The following is a 24,631-nucleotide window of genomic DNA, read 5'->3' as shown; positions in this document are numbered from 1 at the left end:
AAAAACATTAACACGTGATCGAAACTTCACAGACGAGTGATTTTGAAATTGTGACCAGAATGTAAATAGTTTGCATAAAAAAAGACAGGTTTTATATTTTTAAAAGTTAAAAACTTTGTTTAAATCACGTTGTAAAATATACACACCGACAAATGACGTTGTAGAATGTTTATTACAATTGCTCTGAAACAATAAATTGAAATCGTGCAACACTGAAAGTCAGAAATTTTTGTAACTATGGACCCAAAGCCGTTTCAAGGAAAAATAAGTTTTACTCTAAAGTCTCAATTTTCCGATATTTTTATTGAAAAAAATTATCTTTATTAATATAGAATGTTGGTTTTATAATGTGTTCGTATTTTTAAGTAATTACAGCTGCCAAAATGCCAATTTTAAAAGTTCCAGTTGTGCATAAATTTGGAATAATTTCTCACAGGTAAATTACTGAGAAAAACGTTTAGAAAATATTAATACAATTAGTATGAAAAACCAGTACATTCTATAGTTATAATTCAAAAATAGGATTTGTTTTTTCATCCTAAATCATTAACAAGCCATTTTATAACTTACACTAGTTGCGGTGTCTCTTATATATACACTGCAATAAAACTCACAACAAATTTGGTGCTAGTGAAGAATCTCCCCCACCTTATTTGCTAACCATAACTACTAACCCCTATAACTATTAACCCCTAACCTCTATAACCACAAACCCCCTAACCATCAATCCCTAACCACCAACCTCTAACACTTTCCACCAGCCTATTCTGCTATGTACCGAAGGATTCTTCACTAGTGCCAAAAAATTGTTTCACAGCCAAAGATTAGAGCTTCAGCAACGCTTGATTCGACAATCTTACAATGAACCACAAGAGTCAGACAAGCGACAAAGTTACACAAACCCCCTTGAAGTTTCCGAACAATTCGTTCACAAATATAATGCTTCTGGGATACAAGAGAAAGAACACCTCAGAGATAGAGCTGATAAAATGATCCAAAGATCTAAGGTTTGAAGATCAAGGCTTACTGTTGGGAGTTACATATTGTTCACTGTGTCATCGAAAAAATATGCTAAACATAAATTGTTTTAGATTTTTTGACTGTTCCTACTAGCTAGTTCTGCTCTATTTCTCCCAAATTAATCCACTAACATATGAATTAACATAGGTTTTATTGTAGCCATCATTCCCATAAGGATGTGGTCATTTTATTGTCCGCCTTCAAATTGAAAATGGTTCTGCATTGCTACTGTGGTAAAAGCTAAAGAAAAATTTTTAGATATATTATATAACATTGATTCAGAAAAGTGGGGCACCAGCAATGTTTTTATTTGTAAACTTATAAAATGATTTTATTTGTAAACTTATAAAGTGTTCTTTTATAGTAGGGTGGGAAAGATGAGACATCTTTAGCACATAATAGCCAAATATCCTGATCGTGTTTTAAGCAATTAACAACGCTCTATATGAGCTGTTAAGATACGATTTTATATTTCTTTGAATATTCTTTCATTACTACCAAAATTGAAGAGAAAATACAATAAAAAGGTGTTCAATCTTCTCCCAACCTACTGTATCTTAACAATGCTTTTTATGACAACAGAGACGGTGTGGTTATTCAACTTATGGTGAAGGTGACCATGTTGATTTACCATTAGCTTGGTCAGAGTTGGCCATACTTGCTCAGTGTAAGGGAAAACTACAAGAAGGTATGCATCAACACAATATAATAAGTTTAAAAACCAACAATAAAAAACACCTGAAAAGTACACTATATTGGGCCTGGTGAAAAGGCCAATGAAACACATGTCGTTTACAGATACCATTAACCTCTACTGCATATTACTATGGTGTTAGACTGAGTACTATGGTATTAAACTTAATTGCTTTAGCTTGATCTATACAGAAAATTACATATAAAACAAAACAATTCATAAAACAACACACAAAACAATTTTTTTTACTTCCAGACTGTTTTGACATTCTATGCACCACATTGGACCAAGCTCCCTTACATGAAGAAAACATTCCAACTTTATTCTTCCTCGCTGAGAGTGCTCTGTATTGGTTAAGAACAGATATTTTAAAGCAAGCTTTTCTCCGAGCTGCAGAAGTGAAATTACTCAAAGTTAGAGTTATATCTTTGTTATTGTAACTAAGGGTCATGCTATCACAGCTCGCTTTTTTACAAATAAACAATTATATATAAAGACAAACTTTATGTTTTATAATTTAAAAGCAATATTGAAATATTTTATGGTATATACAAATAGATATATTTTTTTAAAATATTTTTTACGCCCTGCATAAATATTCAATTAAAATTTACCCACTTTACCCAATAATATAGTTCCTCCAGTGATTTATTACTTTGTGAGAAAAGTTTCACTTATGTTATAAACTGCCATAGAAACTGTATTGACTTAGTAATATGCCTGGCACTAACAGCGTATAAAAACTCACCTTAATTTAAATTGTGTACAGATCTGAAGATTAAAATAACCAAAGTTCCCTTTAGATGGCTCAACTTGTATTCTCGCGTCTCTTGTTCCACCATTTATCCGGACACCTGCGTGGGTTAGCCGAATTTAAAACAAGATTAAATACCTATTTGGATGGAATAAAGGAACACCAATCATCTTATCAATGCTACCCTGGTGTATGGCTGTGTGTGAGGTTCATAAGTAGAGTGGGGGAAATTATAATCGGACCTTATGCTACAAAAACTGTTTCGGTAAAATTGATTTTGTATGAAATTGTTGCTAAAAATCTATTAGCCCTGAAAGTCACCTAGATTGCTTTTATTGCAAAAGCAAACTGAGGTTTAATTTTTCCACGTAAAAACATGTCACATAAGGCCTATGGAAAATCTTATTTTGAATTAGTTCTGTAGAGGGTAGTTTAAGCAGAATATGATGGGTTTTATTATCCGTATTTTTTAACTTTTTTTACTTCTTTTTTTCATAAAGTCAAAAAATATTAGTGATATTTATTTATTTTTTGTAGAAAAATGATGTCAATGAATCTGTGCCAGCATTAGCAGCTTGTGTGTTTCGTGCACTATGTTTATGGAAGTGCGTGTCAACTACTAATATTGGTGTCAAGAGAGCAATCGTTGAAATGTTGTTAGCATCACAGGAACTAAGCACCAATGACTGGTAAGTATGATGTAACATGAAATTATCTCTTTGAACAAAAATAATTTATCACTTTTACTATAAAAAAATCATAATTTCAGTCGTTAAAATATGCAATCATTAAAACATTAATTTGGTTTTAAACCCAAATCTTACATACATGTTTCTTATAGTAAGTTACAAAGATTTAAATAAAAAAAATACTTGAAATTGGCAAATTTCAAGTCATATAAGTTAAATACTTGTTGCCATTATGAAACAATACAATTCTGAGACAAACCTGGCTTAAATACGAGGTCCCATAAAATGCCACATGGTGGGACCTCACCAATATATAATACAAACATCACATAATCAATCACATACTGTATAATCCACAGGGTTGATGGTTATGTAGCTATCTCAATATTAGCTGAAGCATCCAAGATTAGTTCATCTGCATTAAGTTGCTTGCAAGATCTAGCAAGAGGTGTTAGGGTAAGACTTGATGTATTTTATAATATATTAATTGTGTGCGTGTGTGTCACTTAAATGTGGTTGCTGATGGTCACTAACAACCATTGTTTCCCTGCCACACTAGGGCAAATAAGTTACATTTATTTATTTATTCAAATGTATATATAGTAAGGGTTGGGAAAGATGGCACACCTTATCATTCTATTTTCTTATTTGGTAGTGAACAAAGAACATTTAAAGAATTGTAAAATCGTATCCTCACGACCCCCCTTAGATCGTTGTTAATTGTTTGAAACACGATCAGGATATTGGATATTGTATGCTAAAGGTGTCCCGTCTTACCCCACAGTACTATATACAGATATCCCAATAGTAAAGAAAACATCATTTTTACCTTCATTAATATCCTTTAATCCTAACCTCCAGGTGACTCAAACATCTGAAGGAAGATTTGAAACGACGATCGATCATTTTCCTCCTCCCCCCATCAATACTGCTCCCGAAACGGCTCCCACAAGGTCCGGAACAGACCCTCATCCCCCTCCTCCTGCTACAAGTGATAAGGATGACTTGGGAAAGAAGATTGAACAAGAGATGAATGGAATAATGGAGGATATCAATCAGACAATGGGGCAAAGTAATGAAGAGATTACTTTTATAAGCGAAAGGTAAAAAATGCATGTCAATTTTAGTCAAGCTTAAACATTATTCGGGCTAAAAAGATGTGACCATGAAACATGTTATACGCATCATACTTCTTGCATACGTGGTTGTGGCCACGACGCATGACGATTGACGCGACCCCCATGATATGTTCAGGGAACAAACAACCAAATCCCAAGTGATGGGCAAGGAGTGTTTGGATGAGAATAAAATATTAAAGAAATAATAAATTGTTTATAGGTAAATGATACCAATTTTGAAATGCTCAGCAATATTGGGTTGTAAGGTACATTATATTATATTATTATGCCTGAGAGCAACTACAGTGGTTAATAATAAAATTATTTCAGCAGTGCCCATACAGTGAGTGTTGAACAATTGAATAACTCAATTCATCAGTTGGGGATCAAGCAAAGTGCTGGGAATAACCAGGTTTGTTATAAAGTGAATTTTACAAAAATATATTATTTATAAGTATTCATTGAAGGCACTCTTATAAAATATAATCTCTATAATTGAGTGTCTATAAACTGTCTATGTTTGGTCTAGATGGTATCACTGTGACTGTTAAGATAATAGACTTACATCCCTGGATTTGGCCTCATATTATGAGACAATAAACCACATAGTTAATAAAGTTACTCTATACCTCCACAGAGCCCAACATTTGGAATCGGTAGTTGGTGTTGGGAAACAGGATACCAGTATTCACAAATACTTGCTGATATTTGTCTTAATGCGGGAACGACCGACATCATGAAAGTTGCACTGCTTGGTAAGTGGCAGGACGCTGATGTTACGACATTTCGAGCTGGAGCAGCTAACCCATGCGTTGAGAGTTGTGCGTTGGTAGATATGTTGGAATATAGAGGCGCACAACCAAGAGGGGACATTGTGGAACATATGAAGGTAATAAGTGTGATTTTTTTTCCCGGAAATTGTTTGTTTTATGAACCATTTAAAATGGAGGTAGTTTTGCCATATTATACAGTAAAGCCCTTTTTAAAAGCCAGGGACAAGGCAAGTTAGATCTCTATTTTAAAATGTCTGAAAATATAGTTTGCCTTATTGATTTGTAGCGACCCAGCTTATTTTCTTCCAATTAAATGTAAATATGTTTTTAACTGTGAGCGTGTTTTAACAACTGTTGTTTTGTCGCTATATCCTGTCTTTTCGTTTAAAATATTTCTAAATCTTTGCTACCATAATCGAAAAGACAAATAAAAGTCATTATTATGGTTGTAAGTTTACTTGTTAGTTCAGTGCAAAAATTTCAGTACTGGTCTGCCCTCCTTGGCACCATATGTTACTAGTCATGTATAAAAATGTTTATGCCAGAGTTGGAAATTTCACTTAAATGCTTGAAAACCATTCCAGAAAGTAGATTGGACATGGAAGCTGCGATACGGGGCTTTATCTGCGGTATCAAAGTTGGTTCATTCTTTACAAGGAAATGAAATGAAACATGGGTTAAGATCTGCAGCTTGGTCGTTAATGCTGGCTGTGCAGGTTTATACAACTCTGCTTTTTGTGCTTATTTATTCTTGTTAAATATATGTAATTTATGCTAAATTTTTCATTCATTATTCTCATTAAATAGAATGTGTACCTTAAACTATTCTAAATATTTTAGAAAAACATTTTTTTATCTGCTTTGTAGAAAGTTTAGTCGTTTTTGGCGCAGAAAATTTCCTTTTGTGTCAGAATAGTATATTTTTATTTCTTGCTTGCGGGGTGATTGGCCAAATCTAGACTAAAATCCTAGGTCCTTGACTAAGACCTCACCCTCATAGATTATATATACTTTGTGAGGTAGCTGCTTGGTGGTTACGGCATAATATGTTCTAAAATGTTTCAAATTCTAAATATTCCGACCAATAGGAATCTCCCGTCAGTGAATCTCGAGTATTGGAAGCGATACGTGTTGCTCAAGTTGAATTTGTAAATATCAACATCAACAACAACCCAACAACAAGGTTTAATAAGAGCAATAACATTATAGTGGCAGCTGTGTATTTGCACCAATCGTAAATACATTGTACACATTCTGTTAACTTTTCGCAAAGTGAATTTACAATAAAATTGTAAAGAAGATAGTGGTGAATCATAAATATCAATACGCCAGGAAAACTGCATTTAGAAATCATGTATTATTATAAATGTTGTATTAGTACATTATACACTGAGTAATTAACACTCTCTGGAAATCCACACAACAAATTGTTTTTTTAACAATATGTATGAATGTAACTTGTTTATCCTGGCATGGTTGAAAAACAACATAACACGTTATAACATGGGTGTTCCAACTATATCTTTCAGTGTTTGGAAGAGAATTGCTCAATCCTTGAGTGAGATTTATCTTCTCCCACCTCCTCCTCCTCCTCCCGCATCCAGGAGTGGAAGAGTCGGACCTCGGAACACACCAAGTCCGAGAAAACCTCAAACTCCACGATCTGTAAAAATTTCAAGGCCAACCATCAAGTATAAGTTGTTTTATGTTGTTTAGTTTAAAATGCATTTGGGAGTTTAGGTATTTTGTGTAAGACTCAAGGAAAGGATAAGAAAACCAGGGATCCTATAAGTTAATATAGGCTAGGGCTGAAACTCTGACATACTAAGGTAAAAATCAGGCCAGGGTTGGAAATCCAGACATCAGGGGTTTAAGTCCAGGCCAAGATGGAGAACCAATCATCTCAGGTTTAAATCTAGGCTTAGGTAGAAAAAACTTACATTTCTCATTTTCTTTCCACTCCAGAGAAGAACTTTTAATCCACACTTCAGTTGAAAATACAAACCCAGAGTTTAACGCAAGAACGTCTTTGGATTTAAATCGAGTGATTGCTGACCAGTGGAGGAAAGAAGTTATGCGACAACAAAGAGTATGAATTTTCATCAATTTTCATGCATTCCTATAGCAAGATTTTGCTTTTGTCATCCTACAATTTCCATGGCTGAATTTCAGAGACCCAATAAATATTTTAAGTTAACAGGAATTTCGTTTAGGTAGTTGGAGGCCTTTTAAACCTAGATTGTTATAAATTCAATTGCTTTGTTGTGAACTTATTTCTAGTTTTGAAATGTTTGCTCTTTAAATATCCTAGGACTTCATCTTTGATTGTATGTTTTACAGAAGGAAGATGATGAGAGAATCAAAGAAATGAAGAGAGAAAGGGAAGAAGAAGAAATAAGAGATAGAGAGATATTAGAAAAAAGGAAAGAGAAACTTAAAGGAAGACCGACAGCAAACCTGGCTCCTTATCAAATATAATTTTTGTAAATTTATTCTTTTATTTCTGTAAATTACAAAGTTATTTTTTAAAGTTTTGCAAACTGCGTTTAAAATTGACGTTTTCTTTTTCTTGTCATAGGAAACAGGAGATAAAATCTTTTTTGGGGAAGCAGATATCCCTTGGAAAATATACTATGCCTAGCAGCAACAGCTGTGGTATACATAAACAAATACAGGTTGTATCTAACTAGAAAATTTATTTTGATACATAGTACTACACAGCACACAAGGTTGCATATATAACACTGCATAACTCAACACACAGGCAAGTTTCAAGGAACAGCAACTTTGGCACTTCTTACAATACACAACTTGCAATATACAGACATTTTTACATGAACTTATGAATTGCTAAAAATGTAGGTCAAAAACCAATCGAAATTTACGGTGGCATTTGGCAAATGCCATAGAATTGACACTGGAATGTTAAAATTTGTTGCATTTTTCGTGCCATAGTAAGAGTTGGTGGCATTTGTTACTGAATTTTTTTGCCAGAGATTTTTTAGGTTAGTTTTTAGATTTTGAAACTCAAGCTTAAATATCTGTAACCATATTTTTAACAAGGTATAGGTTTTAAAAATCAAACAGAAACATTGGGCTGTAAATAAAACTAATCTACAAAAAGCTTTTAACTCAGAACCCTCCTACTTACAAGAAATTAAAAAAAAAGTGTAAACAAAACTATATCTTCATAAATGCTTTACATCTTATAAAAAGTGTACAAAAATACGAATTTAGGCATTAAATATCTGAAATATTTAACAAACTACGAAGAAAATAAATTTAAAACTGTTCTTATGGTATCAAAATAAGCATAAAATATATTATGTAATTGTAACCATAGTTTTGTCTGCCATACCAATAAACAAAAATTGGTTACAAAAAAAATAATTTTACCAGAATAGCAGTTTTAAAATATATTATGCCTAGCAGCAGGTTATGATGTAGTGGTAAAAATAGTTTATCGTTTTTTAAATAAACTAAAGTTAAACAAATAACTTGTTTAAGTTGGTCTTGAGCTAAGCACCTGAACCCTCACTGCAAGATTTTCAATTTCCGGTTTTCGTAAAATTAAAGTTTTTGAAATCGAATCAATTTCTTTGTTGATCTGAAATTTATAAGTAAACGATAATAAGGATAACTTTTAAAATTTTAAAGTTTTCTCTTTAGCGTGATAGGCTATTGAAGCTGAGATTTAGTCCAGAGTTAGCCCATTACTTTAACACTACAACCAATTAGTGAGTTAAAGTAATGCCAATTAAGCCTACCAGTGTTAAGCACCAAGCCCAGTACCCTTTGGTTACTATACAGGCGCCTAAACACTGAGCCACAGCGACAAATATACCAAAACAACCAACCTGTTGTAGTTCAACTTCCACAATATTGAAATCCAATGAAGAAGTAGGTGGTATGTTCATTGTGTTACGTTCGTAACAATCTAACATAACATCTCGCTGTTGTTTCAATACTCTGTAAATATAAATAATGGTTTTACATAAATATATCAAGCCTATATTATTGCCTTTGCTGGAAGACCCAACCCATTGAGAATAGAACAAACCAGTTTTAAAAAACCCCTGGGTAACTCAAGTTTCTGCCTTCTGGTTAACCAGTGTTCCAGTAAATTGGTTTAAAGCCTTTTGGTATGTCAAAAATTTGTGGACATAGTTTGTTATTAATTTTTGCTAGATATTGGGTTACGCTGCAAAGAGCTTGAAAAATATCCTAGTAAGATTTCAATCGATAGCATAAAAAGCTACTCCTAATGAGCAGTCAAAACTGGAAGCACAACTAAATAATATATATGTAAGTTTTCTTACTTTAATTGTTGCTTTAATTTCTGAAATTCTTGTAATTCTTGGTGAATGTTTTTTAGTTCTACATGAACTGGATCCCGTGATAACGTTGGTGATTCATGAGATTTTATGAAAGTTTGTGATGTTTCATGAACAAAATCACGGGAAGGAACTTTTATAAAAGTTTGTGATGACTCATGAGACTCTAGGTCATAATCATGTGATTTTGAGGCAATAAAAGTAGAGGAGGGGTCATCCTTTTGTGATGTAATAATAAAGGTTTGTGATGTAGGATGTTGGCTTGAGGTTTGATCATATGAATACTCATGAGATGAGTTTTCACGGTCATGAGAAGGTGATGAAAACGAACTATTTGATGATGAACCAGGATTTCCATCACCAGAGTTCCCGACCGAATCACGGGATATTTTTCGTGATTTCATGAATTTTACAGGAGTTTGTGGTATAAGGAAAGTTTGGCTTGTTCTGTCATGAGTCTTGCTCATATGATAATCATAATCACCATGATTAGTAGGTGTATTATGTGAGAGGTTCATATCATGATTGTTTTCATGATCATCTTCATGAGCGTGATTCAATTCATCGTTGTGATACGATGTACTTTGAATGAAACTTTTCCTAGTGTTCATATGATTCCACTCATATCCATGATTCGAACCATGAATGTGATTCGCATCACCGGCGTAATCTTGTTCACCATGATTTAGTGTGAAAGCTGATGGTGGCAACAAAATCTGAGGTTCATGATTTCCATCACGTGATTCGTAGATATCATGTGAAACAACTTTCTCATTTATCATCGTTCGTGAAACTGCAAAGTCATCATTTCTGTCGTCATGGGTTGCATGTGAGGTAGAATATTTGCTGAGTAATAATCCTTCACGATTTAACGACTCGTCAAGAAAATCAGGTAGTCTTGGAGCTGCCCGCACTTTTGTAACTTCAAAACTAAAAATATAAAAACATTTATTAAATAAATGAAACTAATTCATGATTCAGTATTTCAGTGGTTATCATTTTGGTTACGATTTGAGTACTCTGAGCATTGGCGAAAGTGAAATAATGTATGTATTGTAATATAACACAAATTCACAATAGCCAGAACAGTACTTGCCACAAACCAAAAGGTTTAGATTTATTTGCAAATAAAAAGTGTCTTTTCAACATTTTAACTAAACAACATTTAAAAAAAATTGACACTGCATAATTATATATCGGTGTACAGCAAAGCATGTGAAATAAAATAAATTAAACCTCACCTTGTACAAGTGGGTAGTGAAGGTTTCACCAAAATATCCATATTTGGTTGAGGAGACCATGTTCTTATGGTTTGGAAAGCTTTCCTCTCATCCATTCTATGCCGGGTCTTATTAAGCCATATCATTCCATACTTCCATGCAAGGTGGTACGCTGTGTGGCTCGACTGTGGATATATAAGTTGTGTATGGACTTTATACATGGGTTCTATATATGGATGTATGGGTTCTATATATGTATGTACGGGTTCTATATATGGATGTATGGGTTCTATATATGTATATATGGGTTCTATATATGGTTGTATCATAGGTGTGAATAGATCTTGTGGATTTTGCTTTTGTGATCTTGCCGGACGCAACCTGCCCTTTCAGACATCTAAAAGACCAACGTTTAGTCTGCCATACAATATCAGGAATTGACGTCAAGTATCTTGTCCAAGGACCATACATTCACAATCTAAATAATCTAAATTACCTACTTATATACTCCAGGGTTGGGAATTTTGCCCAGTAGTTTGCCTGGCTATTTAGCCCATAACCATAAACAATACCTGCACTTGTAACTTTGCTGCCATGTTTGTTCTTTCAGCGAGTTTATCAGCGTGGTAACGTAAAATTTGTGTGCAGCCATGTGTGACCATGTCATGTGACCTCATCTTTAACGCTTGAGCGAATCGCTGTTTTTTACGTGATCGTATAGCTGTGAAGGCCCTCCAACCATCATAGCATCTTCCTTGGAGCGTGACCGACCATAACCATAACGCATCACCTGCAACCATAAGCGTAATTTTAAGAGTGCCTGGAGTGGCATCTTTCACCCTGCTGTTAGATGTATATACAATCAGCAGAGCAAAATATATCCCTTTGTCATATAAACATGGTACAACAAATAAAATATAATAATAACTTAACCTGTATCTTGAATTACATTAGCGAAGATTTATAAATATTAAAAAAAACAAAAAACAGTACGTAAACAAAAACATGAATTTAAACTAATTTTCATTGTGTTTTTTTGATGGTGTATAACAAATATACTATTCTGTATCTGCTAAGTCCTATGTGAGGCATTTTTACGCCTATCAGCCAAAGCCACCACATCTAGGGGGGAAGATGGATGCGCAAACTATAGATTTTTTATAAGTGTATTCATTAGTAGTTACCCGTATAACGAGACATATTATGTTACTCACCAGTTTTCTTTCTTTCAGAGACAGAATCTTTAAAATGGCTCGACCAAGTTGAAAAGGAGGTTCTTAAGATACGTTGGCATGAAAATATATTTGCTTGTCGCTGCATTAACAACTTCTTGAGAGCCAGAAACCTGAGGTGTAGAATATATTAAGTTTTAATACATTGCCTAAATGTTCAGCAATTTATTTGTGCTACAATTTTTTTGATTCACACTTATAATGATAAACATCGTAGCCACAGTTTCTGTTTTAATTTTCATACACAAGGTCAAAATCCATAATGCAGTAAAAGTCTATATGGTTAATATCTATAACACAGTAAAAGTATTAAATTATATTTAAAATAGCTTCATATAATTAACTCTACAGACCTGAATAAAAGCCAGGCATTAAAAACAACTTTTGAAACTTTTTTCCGGTAAAACTCGACAGCAAGTTTTTCTTTCTTCTTTTCTTTTCCTAATTCACTCAACGCTAACACCCAGCGGTGAAAATATCGTTTCCGAGACGAAAAGTTCAACGTGTTGACGCAAAAATCAACTTTTTCTTTGATTTGTGTCTTTCTATAGTTGTGTACAACTGACCATTTCCTCCATCTGTGTAAGAAAACACCTAATTAGTTTGTAAAACATGGCAATACAGTGAAGCTGTTAAGACAGACAGTTAAGAATTGGGGCTGGGGGTTACAGGCTGCAAAAGTAAAGTCCCAGAGTTATTACTTAGGGGTCAGGAACTGTCAGTTTATTTCGCTGAAACAAATATAAAACATTCAATCACACAATCCTAGCTATTATATGGTAAATGAGGTTAGTCAGATAATAAAAACAATTTTGTCCCCAGTCATTATGCGGTTATGCCATGCCTTACTACAGGAACTCACCCATATAGAAGTTAGAAGTACATTTTTCATATAAAATTTGTTAAACACAAATAACTTACTTTAAAAACACAGCCAATTTTAATTGATTGTTTCGGTGATTCCTAGCTTTCTCGTTGAACGATTTCTTTTGAATATTTTCCAAAGTTGCCAACCTCCATTTTGTGAAAGTTTCACGAAGAATTTTGTTTCGTTTCGCTTCAAGTTGCGCTGATGCCTTTAGGTTGATCTGACGGGTCTAAAAACATAACATACGGTTAATATTGTGAAAATCCACATAATAAACCAATATGACACACAAAAAACTTTGTATATTTTTATTTAATCCATAATACATTGTCATTGGGGTATGTTTTGTAGGGGAACCAGGTAGTTATGGCAGAGTTGGCCTATTACCCCAAAAGACATACCATTTATACATGGCACATGCATCCACTGGCGCAAATAGGGGGGGGGTTTAGGGGGTCGAAACCCCCCCCTTTAAAAAAATGAAAAAAAAAAATTCATAATTTAAAAAAAAAAAAAAAAAATTAATAATTTTTTTTTTAATAATTTTTTTTTAATAATTTTTTTTTACTTCAAAATAATTGTTTAAAAATTAATTTAAAGTTTTTAATCTTAAATTCCCCTATTCTGAGCCGGGGTCGGCAGCGGTGGCTTTCCGAAAAAGCATGTGAAAATTTTTAGCCGGGGTCGGTATAAGGTGCTCAATCTCTCGTAAAAAACATTATATTTTAAGGTCTAATCGAATGACAACAGCTCGATGTTAAAACGAAATCAATTTTATTTGTCAGTTATCCAAACATTACAATAATAATTCAAGACGGCGAGCTTTCAGAGCCGCGAATTGAGTAATTAAATGTTCCGTGTCGACGATTACGTCACGATGCACCGTCATCAAGGCAATCCCGTTCAGACGATCTTGACGCATGGTGCAGCGTAGGTAGGTTTTTAACCTACGTAGCTGGGAAAAGGAACGTTCAGCACTGGCTGTGGTGACTGGGAGCGTGGCAACAATCTAATAAGGGAAAGTGTAATTCATTTGTGCTTATTTCGACTCACGTAATGCTTACTTTTAAAAGTTGGCGAATATTTGGGAAGAATTCCCCGTTACACGCCTGGAGAGCAGATTTGGCGTCAGATGGCAGTTCTTTTTTCTCTGCTGACCACTTCTGTCGCCAATAGCCCAGCTCTGACGTAATCGTTGCAGCGGCATTTTTTTCCAGGTCTTCTGAATATAGTTCAACCAAATTTATGAGCTGATTTTCATCTAAAAATAGAACATAAGGTTTTTGTTTTATAGCGCTATTGTAATTATATACCAAAAGAATCGGCGAGATATTTTGGTATGAGTGCGTAACAGTTTGCTGCACGTTGAAATGTTGGAGAAAATCGTTCTTCAATTTGGCTAATAACGTCTTCAATGAACGGTAAGAACGTAATGTTGTGCAAATGCTGCTGAACGGTAAGGTTTGGAGAAGTACCGCGTGGTAGAGTGCATATAATCGGGATGTTGAGGCTTTCAGCAATGCACTTTGCATCATGGAAAATTTTTTCAAAGACTTCTTCTGAGTTTCCCCTCATAATCTGCAATTTTTTAAGCGTTTGTTTCACCATGTTTGCGCACGATACCAGGTCAACTTCTTTGCCTTGTAGATTAACTGATAGTCGATAGGTCTCTTCGAATACCGCAGCGATGCATTTTGCATCGCTCAAAAACGTGAAATCACGTAAATGCAGTTTGACTTCTGTTGCACCCTTCGAAGTGGCTATTGTGTTCGACATCTCCAGGTCAACCACTGCATGAAGAATGTGAGGATATAGTTCCAAAAATATTTGAACCGCTTCGTGCCGCTCGACCCACCGCGTCTCACAAAGTTGCTTTAAAGCTCTGTGTTTGATTGAATGACCTTGAAGAGCCTCCATTGCGTTTTTCAAACACTGTTTCCGTTGAGGGCTGCCGTCAAAAAATTTGGCTGCATCTTGTATGATCGAAAGCGCTTTCTTTATCGTTCTCAGTTTACATGCGTGGTTTATTACAAGATTTAACACGTGCGAGTTGCAATGTGTGTAGAGGGCCTTTGGATATTTTTCTAATATGCGAGACTGGACGCCCCGATATTGACCCGACATATTAGCAGCGCCATCGTAGCCTTGCCCACGCATTAAGTCCAGGTTCAAGCCCCAACTACTTATGGTCGATAAGATGGTATCAGATAATGCTTTGCCTGTAAGCTCCATCACATCGACAAAACCCAGGAAGTCTTCTCGGATTTCAAGGCAATTTGGACGCACCTCGTGAACGTAGCGAACACAGATGGATAATTGCTCATGTAGTGATACATCGCTTGTTTCGTCCGCCAATACAGTATAATGGTTTGCGTTTTTTATATTTGCCACGATCTTCTTTCGCATTTCGTCCTCAAGGAGAGCTATTATCTCATTTTGAATGTACCAACTGATATAACGGGCTTTAGTTGGAGCTTCGTTAACAAATTCAAGGCAGTAGGAGTCACCAGAGGAAATACGGTAACGAAGCAAAGCTCGAAAATTGCCTTCGTTTATTGTCGTTTCAAAGTCTTCAGGGTTGTTGAGTGGTCCGCAGTCTCGATGGCCACGAAGGGGAATGTTTTGCCTGCAACATAATTTAATGGTATCTACGACACATTTCATAAAACGTCGATTTCTTGACACTTGTTGAGAGTGGGAAGAAGACATTTGATTGACCACGTTGCCGGAAGTAGATTCCCAGGTAGCAATAAAGTGTTCGGTACGAGTTTGCGCCAGTTTGTGATATTCTCTCTTGCTGTGTTCAGTTATGTATTCTCTTGCCTTTTTTAAGTTGGTCATTGGTGATGTTACGAAGCGGTTCAATAATGAACCTCCAGCAATTTCAGGTGCAAAGACCACGCAACTTTTGCAGAACGCCCCCTCCTTAAGGTGACTATATGTCAGCCATTTCCATTCATTTAACCAGTTGAGTTGAAAAGTCAAATCAACTGGTTTGCCTTTAACAATGCGTTGTTTCGTTGGAAATTTGTAGTGTTGTCCCGGCTTCCAACTGTTGTTTAGCAGGAGATATTTTGTTGTGTCGTCTAACGAGTTTCTGGAGTCCACGAACGTTCCTATGTCATTGTCAGGTTGCAGCATTGGACTTGGTTGTTTCTGCCTTGTAGCGGCAAGCTCTGCTGTGATGCTCGTTTCTGCACCAACATTTTTTTCTTGCGTTGTACTAAAAAATAAATTCAATCTTGCTTGTTTCTTTGGCTTGGGATTCATAGCGAACTCAATAGGCTTGTTTCTTTGAATCGGGATTCTTTGGGTTTGGATTCAGACAGTCTGACAGCATGGTATTTATACCTTTGGATTGTGACGTCACGAATATGGCGTGATAACGGCAAGTTGATATTGGGATTGGAAGATGCGCCTGGAATGACGCGTTCATGTGCAGTTGCACCTGGAATGACGATCCAGATGCACCTGGAATGACGTGTTCATGTGCAGTTGCACCTGGAATGACGATCCAGTGCATGCCAGCCTGGAGGGGCGTGATCGCCGCATGGTCAAAAGCGTTGATGGTCTAAATTTTCCATGATGCAAAGTGCATTGCTGAAAGCCTCAACATCCCGATTATATGCACTCTACCACGCGGTACTTCTCCAAACCTTACCGTTCAGTAGCATTTGCACAACATTACGTTCTTACCGTTCATTGAAGACGTTATTAGCCAAATTGAAGAACGATTTTCTCCAACATTTCAACGTGCAGCAAACTGTTACGCACTCATACCAAAATATCTCGCCGATTCTTTTGGTATGTAATTACAATAGCGCTATAAAACAAAAACCTTATGTTCTATTTTTAGATGAAAATCAGCTCATAAATTTGGTTGAACTATATTCAGAAGACCTGGAAAAAAATGCCGCTGCAACGATTACGTCAGAGCTGGGCTATTGGCGACAGAAGTGGTCAGCAGAGAAAAAAGAACTGCCATCTGACGCCAAATCTGCTCTCCAGGCGTGTAACGGGGAATTCTTCCCAAATATTCGCCAACTTTTAAAAGTAAGCATTACGTGAGTCGAAATAAGCACAAATGAATTACACTTTCCCTTATTAGATTGTTGCCACGCTCCCAGTCACCACAGCCAGTGCTGAACGTTCCTTTTCCCAGCTACGTAGGTGAAAAACCTACCTACGCTGCACCATGCGTCAGCAAGATTAGTTTTACCACGGCCTACTAGAGATATATCTCTCGTAGGCCGTGGTTTTACTATTGCTCTGAATATTTATCTATAACTGTTTCGCATGTGTAGCAATTGTGACGTTATCTCATACAATCGAATATCAAAAATTTAACTGCGGTCGTCTTTTTAACCATTTTTGCTACACACGGTGAGTAGATTTAACTCGATTATGACTTAATGATGTTTACTGAGATAAAGTTGGGTAGTATCACAAAAAATAACAAAGAACAAGGAACGTAATTCTAACGTGTTTTTTACATCCACGATGTAGCTAATAACGGACGCGTCAATGGACATTATGACGCAATTGACCGCATATAAATTGTTGTTACGTCGGAAAATAAGCTTCGCTGTCGTAACCCAATAACATGACAGCGTACGTGGTAATTTAAAAATTTAAATAAGTTTTTACAACGGGGGGGTTTTACAGTAAAAAGGGGGGGGTTGTAGCAAAAATTTTTTTGCGCCTTCGGCGCAAGTCAGAACCCCCCCCTTTCAACTCGTCTATTTGCGCCAGTGCATGCATCCAATTAATTTACCACCTAAAACACCACAGTGTATCTGTTTCTTTGTTGCATGAGCATTGCGCCATTAAATTAACTATAAATATTTTTTGTTGGACCAATAATTCACGATACATTAAGATTTGTGATGGAAGCTGAGACTTAACACTTTCCGTGCCGCATTAATTTGAACAATTGGACACTTGGTGCAGCATAATTTTAGATTTTTTAAAAAATTTTCAACAATTATAATTTGCAAAACATCGAACATTGTGACTAAAACGTAAACATACATAGAATGGCGCCGAAAGTGGACACAAAAGACACAAATTTACTCACTCATTTATTTATCTCCCAAACACCAACTTACCATCCCAACAAAAACCTTCCAACCCTCGAAGCATTTCTCAACAACTTTTCTTGAATATTTCGACTCAATTTCGGAAATTTGTTTCCGTTTTGCTCGTTTCTGTTCAACGTAGCGTAACCACGACAACCATGCACCAGCAAGCGTCCCCGTGCGATGATATGACTCAGCATAATATTGCTTCCGCTGCCTGATTAAAAAATATAAATGTTAAATTAGATTAAGGTTTCCCCCCAAAAAAATTAATAAAATTCATTTTTTTGAATAGTTTTACAAATAAAAAAAAAACGGTTATTTAAAAATATTAATAATCAGTTTAAAAAATAAACAACTATTTTAAACACTTTACCCACCTCTCCATAGACATCTTATAAAACTTTTTCCATGATGTCATCGCTGTGTGCAGTAGAGCATGACGATAATGCACACAAGCCAATACATCGCTGTGATTGGCTGATAATATTGACCGTGTTTTTGTTGCCCAAATATGGAAATGATGGCGTAACGTTGATTCAGTGTGTTGCATCATGGCCTGGAACAAAAATCATAATTTAAAGTTGGGTGTAAACTATATCTTTTTGATTAAAAATATTTTTTTTTACGGAAAATCTTGTAATTTCGAATGCAATGAACTAACTTTGGCTTAAATTCAAAGTACCCTAGAATGACTTGCCAAAATATCTCTTCCAAATATAACATGCCTTGCCAAAGCAACACTTTGCTCTGCTTGTGTAGACACTTAACAGCAAGGTAAAAGCTAGTTCAGACTTAAACTGTCGTGCTAAAACATATAATCCCCTCTCCCTTTAAAAGTTGAACCGTAACACCACGACTTTGCTTCGGAGTACTACTGGGCCCAACAACCTATAAACCAAACATTCAAACCCACACAAACACAACATACCATTCTTTCCATTGTCCTCAGCTCTCTTGTTTGTTCAAACTTGTTCCACCATATATAGAAATATTTTGTCTCAAGAACCTCTCTGTGATGTAATAATCATAAACAATTAATCACTTATGATGTAGCAATGCATAAACAAACAAACCTGTGAAACATGGAAGCATTGCGTTTCATTGAATTTCTTTCTTTTCGAGTTTTAACAAATATTTTCCAAGTTTTGAAACACCTAGGTAATTTCTGTAAAAAAATATGATTTATATTAAATACAAAAGTGATAAATTTGGTTTTAAAATGTTCTTAAATCATTTATGATTTAGTATAGGCATAGTATTTAATGTGAGACCATTTTCAATTAAGTTACAGGCACCAAGTTATACTGCATACCACATTAAAAAAAGTTCTGTAATTTTTTGAGATGCAACACACCAGTCTACATAACATAGGATTTGCTGGCATTAGCCATACAGCATTAAGGCTACCATATACTTTTATTATAACTGAAATATAATAATTCACCTTAACCATGAAATAAACATCAGCCTTTCTTATTTTCGCCTTCTTTATTTTACTTCTCACAACATTGTCTTGCAACTTCCGCAAATATTTCTTCATCTGTGTTGTTCTGGATCAAGTTAAGAGGTTTATATAAAAACAAATATTCTGCCACTATTATTAGTATTAATTGTGTTATTGTGTTCTACCACTGTTGTTTCTGCCATACAATAAGGTTTCTGTGCCAAACACCTAAAGTCTTGCCAAATTGCAGACAAAACAATGGTATATTAAACCTACAGTTTCATACCAAAGAGCCAATTTACATATTACCTGTTATTCAAAAACAAAAAAAAGTATTTCTGGTCATAAAAGTTTTCAGCCAATAATTAAACCAGATGATACCTGTGATGTTGATGGGCAATCTGGGATAACTCGTATAAATCTTTTTCTTCAATTTCCTCCAGCCTTTTCTTCCATGTCATCCAAGTTAAACGAAGCATCTGGTAAAGAAGAATAGAAGATGACATTGTTTATATGAATTTGTTTGAAAAATAAATTCCCGGGTCAGCTGTTTTAGCTTTGATATTATATATATGTGCTTATTGCTAAAGTAAGCAAGTTTAAAAATTAGTAAAAAAAAATATAATAAAAAAAATATATATATATATATAAAAAAAAATAAATAAAAACCCCAAATGGGCTGTACCACCCAAATTAAGTTGCATTGAAACTTCAGTATTTTTAAAACTGTCAATAAAACAATAACCTAAAATTGGTTGCACTACTTTTCACATGTGTTGTATAAAGTAAGTTTAAATTCAAGTAAACAGCTTGACAGGGAGCACGAGGTCTTACCCAAGTTTCTCTGAATCTTTCTGAGACGTACAACAGCTCCACCTTGTGATGACGACGTTCGACAGCCGACATTAACGAAGAAAAAACAAATTTCTATGAAATACAATGAACTTGTTATCAAACCAGAATGCTACTGTCTGTGCAAAATTTTATGGACAGATTGTATTTTAATTTTTAAATATAAAGAAGAAAAAAAAGAGTAAAATTCTTTGAAACCATCCTTAATCACATAAGAAACTCACAAACGAAACAGAATAACAACTGACACTGACAAGTATATATAAAAGTATAACAACCCAGCAGCAAAAACTTCCGTGTTTAAACATCCCTTTACCTTTAGTTTATTCTTTCTATACAAATCAGCAATAGCAAGATTTCTATGTTGGTTATGAATATCATTAATATATTGAAGCCAGGAATTGAAATATCTTTGTTTGGTTGCTCTTATTGATAATTCATGACATTTTTCCATTCTTGCTTGGTGGTCGAGTGATTGTTTATATCTGTTATGTCATGAGTTTAATGAAATACAGAAATTAAAAATATGCAGGTAATCTATATGGGTCAGGTCCCACAACAAATTCCAGAGCCCCCCTCTGGAATTTAGGCTAGAGTTGACTTATTACTTTAGCAGTCAAAAAGATATAATTAATTTAAGTTGGCTATTAAGCGTATGACTATTATAAAGTGTAGCTCCGCGGTTCCCAAAGTGGGCGCCGCGGCGCACTAGTGCGCCGACGCAACTCGTCAAGTGCGCCGTGAAAATTTGCAGAAACATTTCCAATTTAGCATGGTCGAGATAATTGATTTGTATTAATATTTTATTGCAATATAAATTGTTGTTTTATATAAAAATCCAACGTGTTTGTTCAATAATAAAATTTAAAAAGTTTGTTTTCGCATTTCTATCTGTACAGTAGATTTGTATATTACGTAACAATGCCAATTATTTCTTTCGGTTTGCAATAATCATGTCCAGACTGTGGTACAACACTTTTCATATGCTTAAGTTTCATATGCTTAAACGAGCCTAATCTTAAAATACACGATAAAACTGTAAAAATGCGTTTTTATTTCTAAGACCTTTGGCTAAGTGCGCCGCAAACATTTTGAATAGCTCAAGTGGCGCCGGGTGAAAAAAAAGTTTGGGAACCACTGGTGTAGCTGTTTCTTTAGTAGTCTTTTGTATAAGAACTCACCATTGTTATACCTTGAAAGTGAAGATTATGTTTACAAATATACAATAATTGCGTTGTGTGTAAAAAGACACCCATATAATAACTTCATAAATATTTAGAACTATTAATACCCAGTGTGGCCAGACCAGTAGTGCAGATATGAACCAATGACACAATAATTTAACCTTGTACTGGTTGTACATATTACCACGTATGCAACATATTAACAAACCTTATCCTCCATTGCAACAATATCCTTCCTTTTAATGAATAAACAAATAAATCTTGAGCTTTTTGACTTTTTAATATCTTGTGTCGGCGAAGCGTTATATATCGCCTCCATGTGGTGAAATATTGATGTAATAAATTTGTCCGTAGATGACAACTAGCGAGATGTTGTTGTTGTTTGGATTCAACTTGTTGCTGGTGGTAAATCTTCCAAGATCTCCAGCACTGTGATGTCATAAACAATATTTCTTCCTAATATATATTTTAAAATCCCTGGTAACATTGCTAAAATGCAGTTACATTTCTAGCCTAAAACACAGGAAACTTCATTCAAGTATTCAATTACTGTATAGTTTATAACTTTATATACTGTATAGAATGGGCCCAGTTTGTTGGTATAGTTACATACACATACATATCACAAAAGCAGGTTAAAAGCTGTATTAACTACTAAAACTTGATTACAGCTTTCTGGCCCATAGGTTAGCCATTCCTAATACAGACAAGAGACAACTTTTCCAAACATTTTACAAAACCTTACCTTCGCTTGAATAGTTGAGTTAAACCTCCACGAAGCGATCTCATTATTCCTTGCATCTTCTCTCTTCCACCTCACCATCTCACACCATGTGATCCAAGTAGTCCGGATGCGGGTTGTTCTTGCGATGGAGTAAGATGTCTCGTACATCCTTGTCTTCATTTGACGGAGCTGGATGTATACCTAAAAACAGAAATTATATTACTGCACAGAAAGTGTGAGAGTATTTAACATCTAAACGAAACTGAAACATTTTTTGAATGAACCCTTTTTGGGCCAAAACCATACCACTTCTGAGGTATGGTGGACATTAGTGGAAAAATGGCTACTACATTTAATAAAGATAGAAAATTGGACTCCTAACAGAACTGTGCAATTAGAGTGACATTTATACATATGGTACTTCAATGTTTGCTTTTGAATAGACTACTATGAGCCTGGTTTGACAGATATTTATGCCTGTAGTATTTTAACAGAACCTTTAACTGAAAATGTGAGTAAATTTTTATTTGAATAATATATCCCCACCTTCCAAAATTGAACATATTTCTTGCATGTTGTTTCTTTAAAATGGTCAAAAGCGATTTTTAATTTTGCTTTCTTCTCTTTTTTACGTTGAACAAACAACTTCCACACTTTCCATACTTTGCTGTAAGTTTGGTATCTGTAAGAATAAAAAAAATAATTATGAACTTTGTAATAATAAGCACATGATATCCAAATAAACAGATCATGTTTTAAACAATTAACAACAGTCTATTGGAGACGTTTGGATACGATTTATAGGGTAATTATTTGAATTTTGTTTCTTTACTACCAATTGGGATGGAAAAATAGAATGAAAAGGTGTCCCATCCCACCCAACTCTACTATATACCAGAACAGTAAAAACTATACAGTAGCATCTTAGGTGCAGGATCTCCATTATTAAGACCAAATGGAAGCATAATCATCTAAAAGTAATAATATAAAACATTGGGTCCATTTTTAATGGGTAAAGAGACCTAAGCTCCATGTACGACTATTTAAACAAATGTACTTAAAGTTCAGACCTAACTAACCCATTATTTACCTGTGAAAGAACTCTGATCTGACCATGAGCTTCCATTCACCACAGTTGACCCACCAATCCTCACGCCAAGATATAAAACAACGCTTCAGTATACTTTTTCTATAGAACGCATCAGCAGTTGTAAGGGTAACACGGCCGAAAGTTTTTCTTTTCCACAAGTTAAGAAACTTTCGTGCTTGTGTTCGAATTCGAATCTCTTTTAAACGGCCTCCCCTGATTGGTAGATAATTTAAATACATCATATATTAAGTTATTGTTTCATTATTAAAGATAAGCCAATTTTAACAGTGTGGTTTAAAACTAGTTTTTTAAATACTACAAAACCAAATACTACAAAAGTAACTAGAGCTCAAGTAAATAATGGTACTGAATAGACCTAAACCAGATTTGGTTTAATATCATTTTACATAGTTTACAACTAATAGACCTATTAATATAATAAACAGCAGAGAAATTCTTACCTATTCCAGGTATAATCAACAGGTCTGCGTGGGATTTTCTTGCGCTTTGCTACTTTTTTCACGCTGTACGTTTGATTTGGTGGTAAACCACTCTTCAATATACGAGGCGTTGGTGTAGGGAGGGCATTGTTAGTTTTTACGGCAGATCTTGGAATTCTCGAAGGGGTTAAACATTTCTTATTTTTCGTTTCAAGTTTTCGACCCGAAATTTCAATGTTTTGCTTTTTCGAAGCAGGTTCTTTATCTGCCATTGTGACAAAACAACTCTAACTGTTCGTAACATTCCAGTAATGAGTTGTTACATTGCATTCCATTACCTACTTTCTAAAATTTGTAAAAAATGCAAAATATTTATTTACAATAACATCTTAAAATAGAACATGAACCTACCTTAGGCTAATAAAATTCCTACACTTGTAAGTTTGCACTATTGCCTTATGAGAATAAACGTTAAAATTACATTTACCCGTCAACTATTTCGTTAATTTAAACATCATTAAAGGCTAATGGTAGCGATAACTATGTATTTTTCAACGTTATTATATACACTAAATAGTGCACGTATTAATAATTGCACAATTTATCCCAAATTACCTGAATATCCGTGGATTTGAGACTTCCTATTAAAACTTACTAAAATGTCAACTTTGGTGATTGATTGACATTTCAATATCGCGCAACGACCAAATGAAGTCATGCGTAACATAGCGGGTAATATTTTTAACATTTTTAAGGGTGTAATAAATATACTTTTTTTAAATAATTAGTAATTTATGTTTGTAAAATAGCTTAAGCTTAAAGTTTTAATCAGTATTGATTAAAGTAGAAGCTATATTAATATCCCAATATATATATACATACATATTAAGCTTGTTGTGTTGCATGAACATTTAGTTGTCATACAGGAAATGGAACCTTCATCGTTGACACAGGAACGAACCAATTTGTTTCAAATCTCGTCAGTTAGTATACGGGGAGGCATTGGCAAAGATAAGGGTACTAATAAATATGTACAATTTACAAGTACAGAAAAATCAACTGTCGCTCACGAATAACAATTAGCCGTAATTAGAATTACCTTTATAAAAAAACT

The 24,631-nt window shown here is 34.7% G+C and overlaps 3 protein-coding genes and 1 long non-coding RNA gene across 7 annotated transcripts; 2 read left to right on the top strand and 2 right to left on the bottom strand.

Annotated features, from left to right (window-relative positions):
- Window positions 1-2: 2 nt before the first annotated feature.
- On the top strand, window positions 3-7,981 carry LOC149732462 (transmembrane protein 232-like). Of its 4 annotated transcripts, none has more exons than XM_089882389.1 (15): window positions 3-436; window positions 818-1,007; window positions 1,603-1,708; window positions 1,970-2,127; window positions 2,518-2,733; window positions 3,006-3,157; window positions 3,517-3,613; window positions 4,019-4,260; window positions 4,609-4,687; window positions 4,913-5,164; window positions 5,633-5,764; window positions 6,137-6,231; window positions 6,578-6,739; window positions 7,014-7,137; window positions 7,389-7,981. In XM_089882389.1, the coding sequence occupies exons 1-15, from the start codon at window positions 384-386 to the stop codon at window positions 7,524-7,526; spliced, it is 2,196 nt and encodes a 731-aa protein (XP_089738515.1). In that variant the 5' UTR covers window positions 3-383; the 3' UTR covers window positions 7,527-7,981. The 4 variants fall into 4 exon arrangements, with proteins under 4 accessions (XP_089738515.1, XP_089738514.1, XP_089738517.1 ...); XM_089882388.1 differs by having other exon boundaries at window positions 4,606-4,687; XM_089882391.1 differs by having other exon boundaries at window positions 762-1,007; window positions 4,606-4,687.
- On the bottom strand, window positions 7,725-24,210 carry LOC149732459 (uncharacterized). The gene is made up of 22 exons (XM_089882377.1): window positions 24,133-24,210; window positions 23,539-23,862; window positions 23,078-23,290; window positions 22,534-22,669; window positions 22,009-22,188; window positions 21,472-21,692; window positions 20,396-20,564; window positions 20,062-20,154; window positions 19,609-19,706; window positions 19,228-19,333; window positions 18,857-18,948; window positions 18,712-18,793; window positions 18,161-18,339; window positions 17,811-17,997; window positions 12,756-12,931; window positions 12,188-12,412; window positions 11,817-11,947; window positions 11,175-11,392; window positions 10,624-10,787; window positions 9,368-10,312; window positions 8,906-9,017; window positions 7,725-8,655 (listed from the first exon to the last, which is right to left on the bottom strand). The coding sequence occupies exons 2-22, from the start codon at window positions 23,787-23,789 to the stop codon at window positions 8,551-8,553; spliced, it is 4,083 nt and encodes a 1,360-aa protein (XP_089738503.1). The 5' UTR covers window positions 23,790-23,862; window positions 24,133-24,210; the 3' UTR covers window positions 7,725-8,550.
- On the bottom strand, window positions 13,460-15,972 carry LOC149732461 (52 kDa repressor of the inhibitor of the protein kinase-like). Its single transcript, XM_089882386.1, has 3 exons — window positions 14,016-15,972; window positions 13,767-13,963; window positions 13,460-13,711 (listed from the first exon to the last, which is right to left on the bottom strand). Exons 1-3 carry the CDS (start codon window positions 15,970-15,972, stop codon window positions 13,499-13,501), a joined length of 2,367 nt encoding a protein of 788 aa, XP_089738512.1. The 3' UTR covers window positions 13,460-13,498.
- Window positions 16,374-17,367, top strand: LOC149732460 (uncharacterized). The gene is made up of 3 exons (XR_016385504.1): window positions 16,374-16,506; window positions 16,559-16,755; window positions 16,811-17,367. It is a non-coding gene; the product is annotated as an uncharacterized LOC149732460 (long non-coding RNA).
- Window positions 24,211-24,631: the final 421 nt, after the last annotated feature.

The sequence above is a fragment of the Ciona robusta genome, chromosome 8, assembly GCF_009617815.1.
Source record: "Ciona robusta chromosome 8, ASM961781v2".
Classification (NCBI taxonomy): Eukaryota; Metazoa; Chordata; class Ascidiacea; order Phlebobranchia; family Cionidae; genus Ciona; species Ciona robusta.
The sequence above is the reverse complement of the archived record's forward strand: the minus strand, read 5'-3'. Positions and strand labels throughout refer to the sequence as shown.

Coding starts and splice junctions, on each gene's coding strand:
- LOC149732461 (XM_089882386.1), bottom strand. CDS start 15,972: ATGAATCCCAAGCCAAAGAAACAAGCAAGATTGAATTTATTTTTTAGT. Junction 13,964..14,015: donor ATATCTCGCCGATTCTTTTG/GTATATAATTAC, acceptor TTCTATTTTTAG/ATGAAAATCAGCTCATAAAT. Junction 13,712..13,766: donor ATATTCGCCAACTTTTAAAA/GTAAGCATTACG, acceptor TTCCCTTATTAG/ATTGTTGCCACGCTCCCAGT.
- LOC149732459 (XM_089882377.1), bottom strand. CDS start 23,789: ATGGCAGATAAAGAACCTGCTTCGAAAAAGCAAAACATTGAAATTTCG. Junction 21,693..22,008: donor ACTCAACTATTCAAGCGAAG/GTAAGGTTTTGT, acceptor ATGACATCACAG/TGCTGGAGATCTTGGAAGAT. Junction 11,393..11,816: donor CTCTGAAAGAAAGAAAACTG/GTGAGTAACATA, acceptor TTATGGTTGCAG/GTGATGCGTTATGGTTATGG.
- LOC149732462 (XM_089882388.1), top strand. CDS start 384: ATGCCAATTTTAAAAGTTCCAGTTGTGCATAAATTTGGAATAATTTCT. Junction 3,158..3,516: donor GAACTAAGCACCAATGACTG/GTAAGTATGATG, acceptor TATAATCCACAG/GGTTGATGGTTATGTAGCTA. Junction 4,261..4,605: donor ATTACTTTTATAAGCGAAAG/GTAAAAAATGCA, acceptor AAATTATTTCAG/CAGTGCCCATACAGTGAGTG.